The 15,688-nt window shown below is 35.4% G+C and overlaps 1 protein-coding gene across 1 annotated transcript; it reads right to left on the reverse strand.

Moving 5' to 3' along the window:
• Positions 1 to 8,450: 8,450 nt before the first annotated feature.
• Positions 8,451 to 10,565, reverse strand: LOC146002694 (mannose-binding protein C-like; the record flags this gene model as incomplete). Its single annotated transcript, XM_083140654.1, has 2 exons — positions 8,451 to 9,031; positions 10,391 to 10,565. Coding segments are annotated over 2 exons (369 nt in total), but the record flags the coding sequence as incomplete, so codon positions are not given.
• Positions 10,566 to 15,688: the final 5,123 nt, after the last annotated feature.

Here is a 15,688-nt window from a genome sequence, read left to right on the forward strand (position 1 = left end):
TTTTCTAATATTCAAAACATATCCTATTTATGTTCATTGTTGGATAACAAATTTTGGATCAGTTCTATACATGTATTAGATATCCAGAATTGTATGTATTTTGGATATCCAGTTTTGGAAGAGATCTGGCGACGTATTGGATATTCGGAATTGGACAATGTTTCTTACAACCAGTTCTACACACGTTTAGGCTATGTATTAGAAATCAAGAATTTGTCGAGTTTTAGATGTCCAGTTCTGGATATCATAAGACGTCCAGAAATTTATATCTAATGGACATTCAATAGATATCCATAATATCCATGGATCTTATCTGGACATTGTGGATATCCAATGGATATTCCTGGGAGATTTTTGCTGGTTGGGATAATCCGTCTGCCTTTATCGCCGAACATCGCAAGCGCGCATGCGCTGGCTGGACGAATCCAATGCCAAAATGGGGGTGGATTGGAGAAGAGAAACAGGTTCAGTAAAAAAAACTGTTTGCTGCTGAGACAACGTGGAAGTTTCACAGCTAGTAACGTCGCCGGCAAAAGAACGTTAAGGTCAGCCGCACACCATACGAAACTATTGACCCGAGTCAGCGTGCGACAGGTTGCGACGGTTAGCGACAATACAACGAAGGCCCTTGGAATTTCGTCTTGCGTGGAGCAGTTTGGAACGAAACGATCTGCGCATGCGCGAATCGATTTACTTCAGGCAGAGACATCTAATCACAGACCAGAGACTCGGGCAACTTGAAGCCAGCAATTAAATGTTGTCATTGAATCTTATATTAAATGGTTAATTTCGTATAATCTAACCAATTATTTGCTAGAAATATATTCAATTCACAACATATAAACTGATATATCAATTCTACATACACATTGATACACTAATTCTGCTGTAAACTGTTATAATGCATCGTTACCCACTTCCCAAATTATAAAAGACAGACCTAGGCCTATTGCGTACATGATCGAAATCTCCTATTCTATTTTAGCTAACAAACAAAACGACTCGTCTTGTCGTATCGCGTTTATGCAAATATTCAATTATATTTACAAAATTGGGAGAATTATAGATTCATATACACAGATGCATCAAAAAATAAAGAAGAAGTAGGATGTGCTTTTATTGACTCTTCAAATGGACATATAGGACTTGAGCCTGTGGTTGATGGAAACTGAGCTGTTTGTGTAATATTGTGGTAATATTAATAGTTGTTAATTAAGTGAGTGCTGTTTATAAAGAGATAATTTTGTGACTGGAATTGAGTTAATCCCATATACTTATTTAAGTTGAAGTTTAAAACTACGGTAAAAGGAATTATACTCATTAATGTGATTTTCGTAAGGCAGTTCTTGTTAACGTCATGGCGGATGCCATAGGTTATATGGAACTTAATAATCAAGTAGAAATTATAACGAACTTGGTAGAAGACAATGATATTGTTATAGAAGATAACATTATAGAAGAAACATCTAGAAAACAAGCTAAAAGAGTCAGATCTTCTGAAGATGATCAAGTTCCAGCAAAAGCGGTAAGGATAGACAGATTAGATAATAGAGATAAAGTACACACGTTTGGAGAAGGTCGAAGAGAAAATAATGTAGACAAGTGTAAAATGTATTATGATACACATAATGGGCCATATTTAGTAATAATGACTAGTACAAAAGGTGCAGAAAAGAAATTTAACTCCATGAAAATAGGCAATGAATTGCGAAAGAAAGATATAAGGGTCAGATATATCCAACCAAGTGGCTTATATAGAGCAAAGATTTATTTTTACACCAGGAATGAAGCTAACAATTTCATGAAAAATATGCATTTTCATAAGGTAAATAATATTGATGTGTTCATTCCAGAATCCTTATTGGTGAAGAAAGGATTGATATATGGTGTACCCACTGAATTTGAAGAGGAGGAAATTAAGGAAAGTATTGAAGACCCGACAGTAATATCAGTGGAAAGAATGAAAAAGAGAATTCGAAGAGATGATGGTTCATATTATTTTGTTCCTACTAAGCTAATATCAATCACGTTTAGATCTCAAGAAATGCCTAAACAGATTATAGTGGTTAGTCACATTTTCGATGTTACTCCTAAAGTTAGAAATGTGATGCAATGTAAGAAATGTTACAGGTTCGCACATTCAGCAGCCATATGCAAGGATAAAGCTAAGTGTGCTAGATGTGGAAGAGAGGAACATGAAAATTGTAATGAAACTCCGAAGTGTTTAAATTGCGGAGGAGAACATGTTGCTACTGATAAGTCATGTGTAAAATGGGAAATGGAAAGAGAAATCATGAGAGTTATGGCATATGATAATTTATCCCGGCAAGATGCAAGAGAGAAAGTAATAACAGGTAATGTTCCAAGCAATTATGTTGTTCAAGGCAACTCATATGCTGATCAAATAAAAAAACATATAAACAAAAGTCAAATAAGTGAAATTAACACAAGAAAGACTGGTGTTGTAGGAAATAGCATAACAATACAAAACAGATTTGAAGCCTTAAGTGATTGTGGTGAAAGAAAATCAGATACATACTTGGAAAATGTTTCATGGAAAAGAGTTCCTCCAGAACATCATAGAGACTATTCCAAATTTGAAAATAAATATGGAAAAAATTTCAGACTAAATTCCTATTCACAAACAAAGAATTATAATGGAAATTCTGAAGGAGAATCAAGTAAAGGTTCTCTAAAGAAATTACAAAGTAATCAAAAACAATTAAATGGAAAGTCTACAGGAACTGTTATTAAGACAAGGAATAATGAGGAAGACGTGGATAGTACAAATAGAAGCCTGCAGGAGGTGAATATCGGAATCTACAACAATGAAGAACAGAAAAAAATTGTGTACTTTCCTCACATAACATCTCAGAAGGATCTTATGTATAATTTGTTACAATTAATGGCGAAACTTATGGCGACATTAACTAAAAATTCTGACTTATTAAATATAAAAGAAATACTAACAGAATGCTCACAAATAAATGGCCAGGTGCAGAAAATTATTGAGGATTTGGAAATTTTTGGAGAGACACCTTAGGGTGTGGAAGGAAAAATAATGGAAAACATTCGTGGGTGTACACTGGAATGTAAGATCACTGAAAGCAAGAAAGCAAAATCTGGTGAAATTAATAGATGAATATAGACCTGAACTTATATGTTTATCGGAAATCTCTGTGAACCCATCAAACATAAATTATTTTAAAGTAAATCATTATCACATGATTTATGAAAAGATTAAAGATGATAGTAAAGGAGTTGCAATTATGATTCATGAAAGCACTCCATTTGAACCTATATCTTTTGATTATACATTGTCTATATACGACACATACAAAATTGAAGTCGTAGGAATTAAAATTGCTTTTATGAATCAAAAAGTTAGTATTATATCTATATATATTCCTACATGTGCAGAGTCACAGAAATTAACGACAAATACATTATCGCAAATGTTTCAATGCATAGAAAAGCCTTTTATTATAGCAGGAGATTTCAATTGCCATCACACAATATGGGGAGATCAGGATGAAGATAAGTTGGGGAAAGTGTTAGTAGAATGTATGGATTTGTACAACTTTACTGTAATTAATGACGGGTCTGCTACCTATATAGGAAGATTAGGTACTCGGCCAACAGCTATAGATTTAACGTTCATGTCAGATGATATATGTGGTCAATTTCAGTGGGAAACAGACAGTGATCAAAGAACCAGTGACCATTATCCATGTTTCTTTTATACTGATACTAATTCAGTGAGATCTTTCACTATTCCGCTCAGAAAATGGAAAGTTAAGGAAGCTGATTGGAATAAATATTCTAAATTACTTACAATCTTATTTAAAAATACAGATTTAAATAATATTGATAAGAGTACATATGATTATTTTGTAGATTCTGTTAGTATTGTTATGGACAGATCATGTACAAGGGCAAAAGAGGAAGTTGTAAAAAAGTATCCAATAGTACACTGGTGGAATAAAGATTGCCAAAATTTTAAAATACAGAGAATTGAAGCTACTAAAGTTTATAAAACAATACCAAATCAGGAAACTTGGATTAATTATAAGAAAGCAATAGCGCAGGCCAAGAAATGTTATATCAGTGCAAAAAGACAATCGTGGGAAAAGTATTGTGAAGACATAAATAACAAAGAGGGTATCAGTACCGTGTGGGCTAAATTTAAATCAATCCGCAAACCACATACCCCTCGATTAATACCACTCAAAGAAACCTGGAAAGATGAATTTATTATGAAGGTAACATGTAATAATAAACACGAACCTGCAGATGACCCTGATGAAATTTTCTCTTTCAGTGCTAAAGATAGACATTCACAAGGATTATACACCAATATCATGATCGAGACATAATAATTAGAACCAAGGACACAACTCCAGGAAAAGATGGAATAACATACTCGATGATTCAAAATTTACCGGAATGTGGTATAATATATCTTTGTAACATCTACAATTATATAATGAATTCAGGAAATGTACCGCAATCGTGGTACACTCAAATGATTTTACCAATATTGAAACCTGGCAAAAGTCCACATAAAGGAGAATCTTATAGACCGATAGCTTTGTCTTCAGTACTGGGGAAAATTTTTGAAAAATTAATTCTAAAGAGAATAAGTTGGCATATAGAGGGACAGGAATTATTTTCAAGGCTTCAAGTTGGATTTAGGAAGGGAATGTGGTGTACAGATGCCTTGGCAATGTTATCATCAAAAATTTATGATACAATGAAAAGGAAAAGTAGTCTTATTGCTGCTTTCTTAGATATTAAAGGGGCATATGATAATGTAAATATAAATAAATTATTAAACATTCTACAAAATCTGAAAATACCTTATATGCATCTAAAAATAATTTGGAATCTATTAAAAAATCGTTGTTTATATTTTTACTTTCACAATAAAGTTGAGGGTCCTAGATGGATAACAAGGGGACTTCCACAGGGAAGCCCTTTAAGTCCTCTACTTTTTAATATATATTTAATGGATGTTCAAAGAATATGTCCTGAGCCATTTGGATTTATACAATATGCAGATGATTTATGTATATATGAGAGTGTCAAGCAAGTAGATAAAGGAGTCACCAACATGGAAGCGAAAATAATAGAGATAAAGAAATTTCTTGAGAATAGGTCTATGAATATATCGTCAGAAAAATCCAAGTTGATTATATTTAGTAAAAAAGGAGCTCCGAAAAATGTGAATCAATATACAAAAAAGTTACACATTCCTATAGAAAATTCAGTGAAATATTTAGGCGTTATATTTGATAGTAAATTAACATGGAAACCTCATGTAAAAATGTTAGTGAAAAAGGCAGAAGTAATTTACAATGTATTTCGTTCTATGGCTACAACAAAATGGGGAAGTCATCCTAGTACCATGATGAATTTTTACAAAAACTATTACAAACCAACAATAGAATACGGGATTATAGTCTTTAATACAATTTCAGAACGTGTATTTCGTCCTTTGGAAGTAATGCAGAGGAAAGTTCTACGAAAGTGTCTAGGACTGATGAAGAGTACTCCTAATGTTGCTGTATACATGGAAGCATGCGAATGGAACTTAAGTTATAGGAAAAGGGAAATGTCTATTAAATATCTGTTAAAAACAATGTCAGAAGTTAATCATCCGTTTAACGACATTCTATTCGACTTGGTTGAATTATATGATACAGGCAAAATTAATAACTGCGAAGATATAGGATGGGTGCAATTATATAATGAGTACTATGAGGATCATCAAAAATTATTGAAAGTAAGGAGTAAGCCCATATATACTCTAGATTTTCCTGTTTGTGAATATAGAGATATTTATTTTCCTGAACAATATACCAAATATGATTACATGGAAAGATGGAAAGATTATTACTTTATATATACAGATGGTTCAAAAAGTAGTCAAAATGTAGGATGTGCTGTTTATGATGTACAGAAGAAGGAATCAATTATGATACATTTACCGGAAGATTTTTCTATTTTTACAGCTGAAGCTTATGCAATTTATCAAGCACTAATTTATACATATAAATTGCAAGAAAAAAATATATTAATATTAACGGATTCCAAAAGTGTATTATATTCAATTCAGTCCAATTATGATTTATTATTTAAATGCTCCCCATACATTATAAACTGTGTAAAAACTTTACAAAATTTAAGGAGCAGGGGAAAGATAATTCATTTAACCTGGGTTAAAGCACATTGTCAAAATTTAGGAAATGATATGGCAGATTTGTATGCAAAACAAGCTAGGGTAATTCAACCTGTACTGCAGTTGAAAACCTGGTACACAGACCTTCTACCGAGGGTGAAGAAAAAGTTGAAGGAAAACTGGACGGAATGGTGCAAAGGTGAATTTCAAAATGCAGGCAGCTTTTATCAGAGGATAGCTAATTTCAATAGAAAGAGGCCTTGGTTTACAAAGGTTCAAGGTTCACGGAATGTGATAGTATTACTAAATCGTATTAGGTCAGGACATACAACTACAAAAGATCCGGATTCTACAAAACCCAAACTGTACATGTGGCAACAAGGAAGATATACACCATATCCTATTTGAGTGTAATAGATACACACAAGAAAGAGAGACATTCTATAAAACTCTTATAAACTGTGAAATTCCTTTTCCTCAGTGTTTGGAATCTTTGATTTGTGAACCTAACCTTACAGTTGGATATATATTGTTATCTTTTTTTAGAAAATGTGACTTAACTATTTAATAGAAAAAAAAAAATTGTTCATAGTATCTTTTAATAATAATGTACTAAAAAATGTAAGTTTATGTACAGTACATATATAGATATGGGAAAAACTGCTTAGCGGTAATCCCAAGTAAAATGTAAATAAATAAAAAAATAAAGACTCTTCAAATGGAAATATTAAAAAGTTTAGACTACCTGGAGAGTATTCTATTTTCTCGGCAGAAGCATATGGAATATATCGTGCATTGATGTACATTAATAATATTCCAGATAAAAGGATATTAATATTAACAGATGCTAAAAGTGTTTTGTACAGTGTGCAATCTTCATATAAAAAGTTATATAAGGCATCAGCATTGGTACTTTACATAATAAGATTGTATGGTAAGTTAACTACAGAGGGAAGGACAATTCATTTTGCATATATACCAGCATATTCAGGGTTTCATTATAATGAACTGGCAGATAAAAATGCTAAAGAAGCAAGAATTATGGATCGCAGAACGAATATATAATTATCATCAACAGATATGTTACCAAGAGTTAAAAACAAAATTCAACAAGATTGGGAGATATGGGTCAAACAAAAAGTTACATATATGGGTCATTCATATAAAAATATACTAAATTTAAACAATAAGACTCCGTGGTTTTATACATTTAATATACCCAGAAAGTTTTTAGTTTTAATACTAAGATTGAGATCAGGTCACATACGTTTAAATCACCATTTATATAAAATTAATTTAGTAAATTCACCTATGTGCAAGTGCAATCTAGATCAGGAAGATGCTCATCATGTTATATTTCAATGTCCACTTTATACCACTCAAAGGGAGATGTTATTCAAGAATCTAATAAAAAAAGGAATACCTCTTCCAACTTCTTTATCCTGCTTAATATCCTCACCAGATGTAACAATTGTATTTATCATTTGTAGATTTTTTCATGATATTAATATAGACATATGAAAATTGTAAATATTCAAAATGTGTAACTTGATATAGTCACCAGATTTAACAATTGTATTTATTATCAATTTTAAATTTGTATGATAATAATGTAGATAAATTATGTATAAGAAAACTGTATATATTCAAAATTTGTAATTTGTGTAACAGTGTCATGCATGACATATTTTTAGGACACTTTGTGTAGAGCTGGTATAACAGCTAAAACCAATAAAGTATGAATGAATGAATGAATGAATGTCGTATCGCCTTGTGACTCGTCGTGTCGTGTTGCGTTGCGTCGCGTCGCGTCGCGTCGCGTCGTATTGCTTCTTCTCCGGTGAGCGGGCTGCATAAGAGTGTTAAAAGCTATCACAAATCGAGCGTAATGAACCAACAATAATATAGAAGTGAAGGCATTGAAATCATAAATTAGGAACAATCTTCTTCGGAAGCAATGAAATCACCTCAACCTTTAAAGCATGAAAATTTATTTACGATAGACAATCGTATCCAATTGCATAGAGTATGTGGTGTAATGTCACTTTACGTAACGATTATAAAGAAGATACATTTTATCCTGAATTAGACGAACATAAGATTGTAAATACACCAGTAGCAGTTATTTAAGTGATTTGCAAATATTTTCTGGTTTCATATCATTTGGAATAGAAAAAAAAACATGATGCATAAACTAGACAGTGTTAATGCAAAACAACAAAGAAAATACAAAAATATCTTTCAATGTATTACACATTTATTTCCCCATTCCAATTACATGTGAGACTTTATTAGCTAAATGTTAGTGTAAGTTGAAGCTAAATTAGACATTATTGAGAAGCTAGAAAAAATAATAGCTCAAGCAGTGGCTTAGTTTTTAATTCTAATTTGGAGATAACTGTTTACTAATAATTACACACATTACTAAATTAAGACACATGATAACTTTTCAGAAATATTTGATAACATTCGGCACATTCAGGTGCCTGAAATGCGTGAAAATTATTATATTTGTGTAAGTGAAAGTGACGTAACGTATATCATCGTGTTTAAAATATACAGAACAAAGTCATACATAGATTGGTGTCCCCTTCGTGTGCAAGAAGCATAGAAAATGATGAAGTGGATACTTAAGCATTACAATACAGAAGATATATTAATGATATGACTCACAACATGTATTTGGGTTAGTACAATCGTTTTCATACTTCTCGCACAAGAAGGATCTTCTATAGTTACATTTGAGATCATTAACTTTTCCCGTCTTAAGTAAAAGTCCACAGTCTTCATTCCCGACATTGTTAGGCTCTCCACTATTCCAATTATTGTACATGCCATATACGAGATCACCTGCAGGAAACAAAAGTACACTAATTACCCAAAGTTCATTAAATTGTGAGGTTATACGAGGGGTAGTTAAAATTTATAAGCACTTTCACCATAACTTTCTTTAGGCTTGCTGCACAGACAAGTTCTCTCGTCTTTTTTTCTCGCTTTTCTCTGTTCTTTTTTTCTCTCTCTCTTCCTCTCTTGTTTGTTTCTTTTTCTCTTGCTTTTCTATTTTCTTCCTCCCTCTATGGGTTATCTATTTCTTTATCTCTTGCTCGCATCTCTATTTCTTTCTTCTCTGCGTTTCTGCTTGGTTTCTTTCAAATGTCTATTTCCTATGTCTTTCGTTTTTCTGTGTCCTTTCTTTATCTCTCTCTGATCTCTACTTCTATCTCTAATTCTAGCTTCTCTAATCCTTTCCCTCCCTCTCTCGCTTCCCTATTCCTATCTCACTCTCTCACTTATGTTTCCCGTCTCTTGCCTTTTCTCTCTCTGTGTGGTTCTAGAATTCTCTCCTTCTTCTTGTTCTCTACCGCTACTTCTCTCATATCTTTCATCTTATCTTCCTTAAAACACTTCGTGTAAACATGATGTCGATTTTGACATCCCTTGGAAAATTTTCTTAAGGTGTCCATGTAGTAGTACTCAAAACATTGTGGTCTGTTCATAAATTATTGTGTATTCATGTACATAGACACACACACACACATTTCTTTTTAAAATAAATCTTTATTACTTTCTATTCTCACCTTAAAAGATGCAGGTACTGCGTACCGTTGCGTACTACCAGGAGAAATGAAGTACTTCCTGCAATGCAACTCTCAGAATACCTTTACTGGTCGCGTTTCCAGCTGGCGGTTGTAAAAGAGCGAATCAGGGATCAGTGGAATAATCTTCGACTGGACTCGGGCATTTACGTGTCACAAGGAGCGAAACAAATGAACGTCGGGTGCACCGTTGCCAAACGTACTGTAAAGCGAGGGAGTTCTCCGACAACGATACCGTCAGCAACACAAATGAACGGGAGTTAATGGTACAGTCACGGACAGTTCTGGGTTGTAAAGATTCCATTGAAAATCAATGGGATTATTACAACCCAGAAGTGTCCGTGACTGTACAACTGCACACGTGGTGCTGAACAATGATGTTTCCGGAACGACCACTCACAGGTCGATATGCAACTGGCCAAAACGAAATACGCTTGGCAACGTTGCTTCGGGAGTATGATGTTACCTCTGCAGCTTTTACTTCGCAACTGGGTTGGTTGACACCCATCGTGCCAAGCAGTCCTGAAGACGACTGGGTGACAGAAACAGCCAGGAATAGCCACGAAGGTCAGCTGCCACCTGGAAATGCGACCAGTTATAGGAGAATCCTTACCTTCAACTGTCTCAAAGACTCCCTCTCTGTTGACATCATGAATCCCCAGCAACGAAATACGACCTTGAAGCAAATTCTTTATTCCATTTTCTTCCTCGGCCGAATTGACGATAGCCAAATGGGCCCCTTCCAATGCGCAAATGACAATAGCTTCTTCCCAGCTCTTGGGATCAGTATGGTATATGTAACGCCCCAGACGCTGACCCGGAATGTAGGGCCCTATAATGCACTGTTCACCTGTAACAAATAAAATAAACTTAAAAGTTTTCCACCTGTAGTCCAAAAACTTTCTATTTTTGCTGAACGCTTCAGGTGTAAACATGGGCGTCGGGGAAGGGGGGGAGGGGGTCCGTCCATCCGTTTGGAAATTGGGATCGTTCATTTCTAGTTACAAATTAGCAAAAACATGTTATTTATTATTGTTAAGTGTTTATCCTAGCCTCCCCTTGCCGTACGAAAAACTAATTTACCTGAGGGGTGCTTTCATAGGCCCAGAAGTCTTTTTTATCATTAAAATTCAAGAAACCGTTTTTTTATTGAATCACTGCTTCCTTTGTTGATTATATATGTTTATTAATTACATTACTTACAAAAGTTACGATCATTAATAAAAAATAATAACCAATTATTGCATGGTGTCACACACATACTTTACAACAACTCACAGAAAACAATAATAATTACAAAAAAAAACACATCATTACCAACCAATTGTACACTGTCACTGGATGCGTGTCTCGAATAAACGGAATTCAAATATGGCGCCTGATAGGCCCACCAAGTGCATTTTGCCTCCTATTTACATTACATTTATGTTTATGTGAACAAAAGTAATGCAGAAATATTGAAATATGGATGGTGGGCCTGACAGCCCCTCTCGGGTATGCTAGGGTTAATAACATAATTAGGTTTATTTAGTTACTATTTGATCAGAACCAAAGTAAACACTACACTAAATAAAAAAAAACAGACTAAAATACAGTATCCACGTTATATTTTCATATTCTACTACACTCGTGTCCAAAATTAAGGTGGCAAATGAAAAATGCAAGAGAATAACAAAATGATGTATAGAACGGGGTTGTGGGTGATAGAGGAGACAGAAAACAATAAAGAAGATAGAGGATGCCCCAAATGAACAGAAAAGAAAGAGCATTTAAGGAAAAAACCTGTATTACTGGATTGGGTACAAAACTCATACAAAGGAATACAACGAATTAATTCCATCCTGGGCATTCTGGTGACCAGGCACTGCCCCTTAATAAGGAATATGGTCACCACGAACAGCAATACATGCCGCACAACGGTTTCCCATGCTGTTCATGAGGGTGTCAATAAGTTCCTGGGGCAAGGCATCCCATTCTTCCAAGAGACCACATCGAAGCTCGTTGAAGGTTTGTGGAGGGATAGGACGTGCTGCAAGCCGCCTCCACAATGCATCCCACACATGTTCGATCGGATTTAGGTCGAGTGAACGTGCGGGCCATGGAATCCGTCGAATATCCTCACCTTCCAGGAACTCATCCACAAGTTGAGCACAATGTGGACGGGCATTATCGTCCATGAACAAGAATTCTGGGCCAACAGCCCCTCGGAAAAGTCGCACTATTGGTTCCAGAATGTCATCCCTGTACCTCTGGGCAGTGAGTGTGCCACGGTTTAGCACATACAGGGGCGTACGTTCACCACTCATTATCCCTCCCCAGACCATGATGCCACCACCGCGTTATTGGTCAACCTCGTGGATGCGAGATCGATGAAAACGCGTCCCAGGCTCTCGCCATACACACATTCGCCGCGAGTCACTGTGGACACTGAAGCGCGATTCATCTGTGAAGAGCACAGATGACCACTATTCTTGGGTCCATTGTCCGTGTTCGCGACACCACATGTATCGCTCGCGTCGGTGATAGGGAGTGAAGGGGATGGACACTACTGGTCGTCTTGCAAAGAGTCCTGCCGCATTGAGTCATCTGTACAGAGTTTGACGCGACATTGAGGCTCCAGTCGCAGCATACAGGTCCTGGGAGAGCTGAGTTGCAGTCCTGTTTCTATAGCGACGGGCCGTAATTGTCAAATAACGGTCATCGTGGCCTCCATTGCCCTGGTCGTCTTGTTATGGTTCCTGTCCTCTGGAACTGGTTCCACATTCTGGAGACCACTTGGCGTGACATTATTCAACCACCCTGCCACGTCGGCCTGTGACTGCCCTGCTTCCATTCGACCGATTGCTCGCCATCGCATTGCATCGTCCAGACGTTGGTGATGAGCCATCATGCTCGTTCGCCCACCTACAGCTGTCTACTGACGAGGTTTCTGCCGTCTGCAAATTGCTCACCTGCGGCGCAGCTGTTCCCTTTCCATAATTGTGCAATGACATCACGCATTATCCTTCCCTGGAGTATTTCGATAGAAGTGTTGCGACTTGTTGCATATTTCCCGAAAGTGTTGTCCATTTTCATGCACGTATTTGCAACATTTCCCACTTTTTCCCTTTGTCACCTTAATTTTGGACACCAGTGTATTTATTTCAAAGAATAAATGATTCTAACATTTAAATAACATAATATCTATAGTTTTATGTAACATAAGTTTCATGAGTAAATTGTTACCCTAACTTTTACAGCCTTTTATTGAACGAGCTGTGTAATAGTTAATAACAAAATACAATTGCCAACGTTGTCCAATATTACAGTAACGCAGCAATTCTATATTCTATGTCAGTAAGAGATGTATTCCGACAAATGAAAACTTTATGATACAATCATTTCAAAATATTTGCATTACAAATTCAAGTCTTATATACTTCGATGACATGTTCTGATGAAATTATTATATTGTAAGTGAATAACTGGTATAGTAAAGTATTTCTAGGTAAATTGACCTTCTTTTGTAAACTTTAACTACATATAGGCCTATTAGATGTCATAGAAACACCTTACTAGAAAATGAACCTTAAAATTGAAATTCATAATGTGTTCTTAATTGTTAGAGATTTTATTCTCACTTCAGGTCCGATCGTTTCATAAGTAATATAAGAAAGTCATGCGTCATATTATCAGCATTCCTCCGATCAGTATTTGAGTAAATAGAAATTAAAATGTGATCTTACCTGGCAGAAGATATGCATCACATCCGAATATTGAGATCAACAATAATATTACAGCTGTTGAGAAAATATTCATGGTCTTGTTTTAAAGTTATACTCTGTAAAATAAGAAATAGGATCTTATTTAGTCAACTTATTTAGGAGAAACAGAGGATTAGATGATCTTTCCTCGTATATATTGAAGGGTGGGAAATGGTAATGTGTGTCGATGTACCAAAAAATGTGAATCTTCATTGTCGAGAAAGAACTATGAGATTCTTGCTATCAAAATTGAAAATGATTTTTTTTTCGGACACAAAGATTTCATCTGTAGGAATAGACACTGTATGATAATTACGCAAGAAATATTTTGGAAGAACTAGAATTTATAATTATTTACATTCAATCGTTAACATTTTTTTAAGTATATCCAAATTCGTTCATTACTTTTATTGAGTTGAATTTCCTTATTGTACAGTGGGATCCATAAGTATTACCAAGCAAATTGTCCATCACCACGTTTACTCCCTTTGTTTTTTTTCAATGAGAGCCTCAAGAACTGACACAAAACACCGAACAATCTGCTTACAACCTCTGAACCAGTAGACGTAAAAATACAGCCCTTAATAATACGTAGGATGAAGATAAAAACCAACGAAAATTGTCATGGACAATTTGCTGAGCAATACTTATGGATCCCACTGTACATGTGCAATATTTTCGTTGAGAAGCAAGTGAGGGTAAGAAAGCACACGTTGAAACTCTAAACAAGCATAAATACTACTTTCTATAGTTTTGTATGTGGATATTAATTCAATACTTACAAACGTAAAGACACGTTGTTACTTTAGCTGAAGAAGAGTGAAACTCATTCAGTGTAGAAAACTTGATCAGAGAATATGTACTGCTTCTTTTCCATTACCTCTTCATCGACATTAATTAGAGTACCGTGCTCTATGAAGGTTTGAGTGATGTGATGGTACAAATTCACGGGGAGCAATACAGCATGCATATTAAGATATTGTTGACAAAGAAAATGTGCATTATCATTTTTTTCCCAGCGCCAATTCTCCTGATAAAGAAATTGTTAATGTCCGTGGTTGGGGGTTACACTGTTACAATGTGTGAAATAAGTTATGTCATGATGCAGTCGTGTTGTGAATCAAGATAGCCAACGCACGTGTAACGCCTTTTTAGGCCAAGGCAATTTCTCTTCAGTATATTTTTCCTTGATTTGTGCTTCTGTGTGAAAGAAAAATATTTTACGATTGATTTTATCCTAGCCGTTAAATTAGAAATCTCAAAGAGTAAAATTTAAATCCCTTAAAAAAAACAACTGGTATCTATGTTACGGAAATAATTCTAAAAATACCGATATGGCCATTTCTTCTACTCAAAAGATATTCATCAAAACCTCGAACGAAAACAAGTCTCTGTACAGGTAGCTCCTCGACAGGACAGCTTCAGCTATCAGCCATTTAGCTCTGCCTCTCGTTTTCTCCTCTTATGTACCGTTATGTGAGGCCTTACTCTACTGATTCCTGATACAGAATGTAGCTGCTGTGCTTTATTACACTACCTGCTATTAAATATAAGAAATAGTAAGGAGATCAGATCCTTAGAATACCAGATTCTATAATTTGCCACCACACTTAACTGAAAACGATATTCCACTTAAGTAGTCGAAAAACCAGTTTCAAAGTTATGGGATAGCATAATATGTCCCAAGCTTTTGTTTAATTCCTTACATCTTCATTGGCCTTGTCAATAGCTTGCCATATATCTAAAATAACATCAATTTTAAACTGAACTCGTTGGCACATCAACCCTTTCAAAGTGAGGGCCTGCCAAGTGGTTTTTCCATTGTGTGACGAGACGGAGCCCGCTAATTCATCTTTCAAGTGGCTCCACGATTATCCTCAGGATGATGGCTTAATAGCCCCTACCCCAAGAAAAATATACGAGGGGGTGCTGACCGAGTTTCTAACAGCAGAAAATGTTCAACTCTCAAGAAAGTTCTTTGTCACCCTCGGCGGGGATTTTCATTGTGAGCATGAAGAGCCCAACATCATACAGTACTGACGTTACACATTCATTGCCATAAAAAGCCTTCATTCTCTGATGAATGTGAATTGGGGACACATTTTCGGCAGTTAGAAACTCGGTCACCACACGCAGTTTCAGGTGCACCGACATAGTATGGTTACATG

The sequence above is a fragment of the Lepisma saccharinum genome, chromosome 18, assembly GCF_977018435.1.
Source record: "Lepisma saccharinum chromosome 18, izLepSacc3.1, whole genome shotgun sequence".
Lineage (NCBI taxonomy): Eukaryota > Metazoa > Arthropoda > Insecta > Zygentoma > Lepismatidae > Lepisma > Lepisma saccharinum.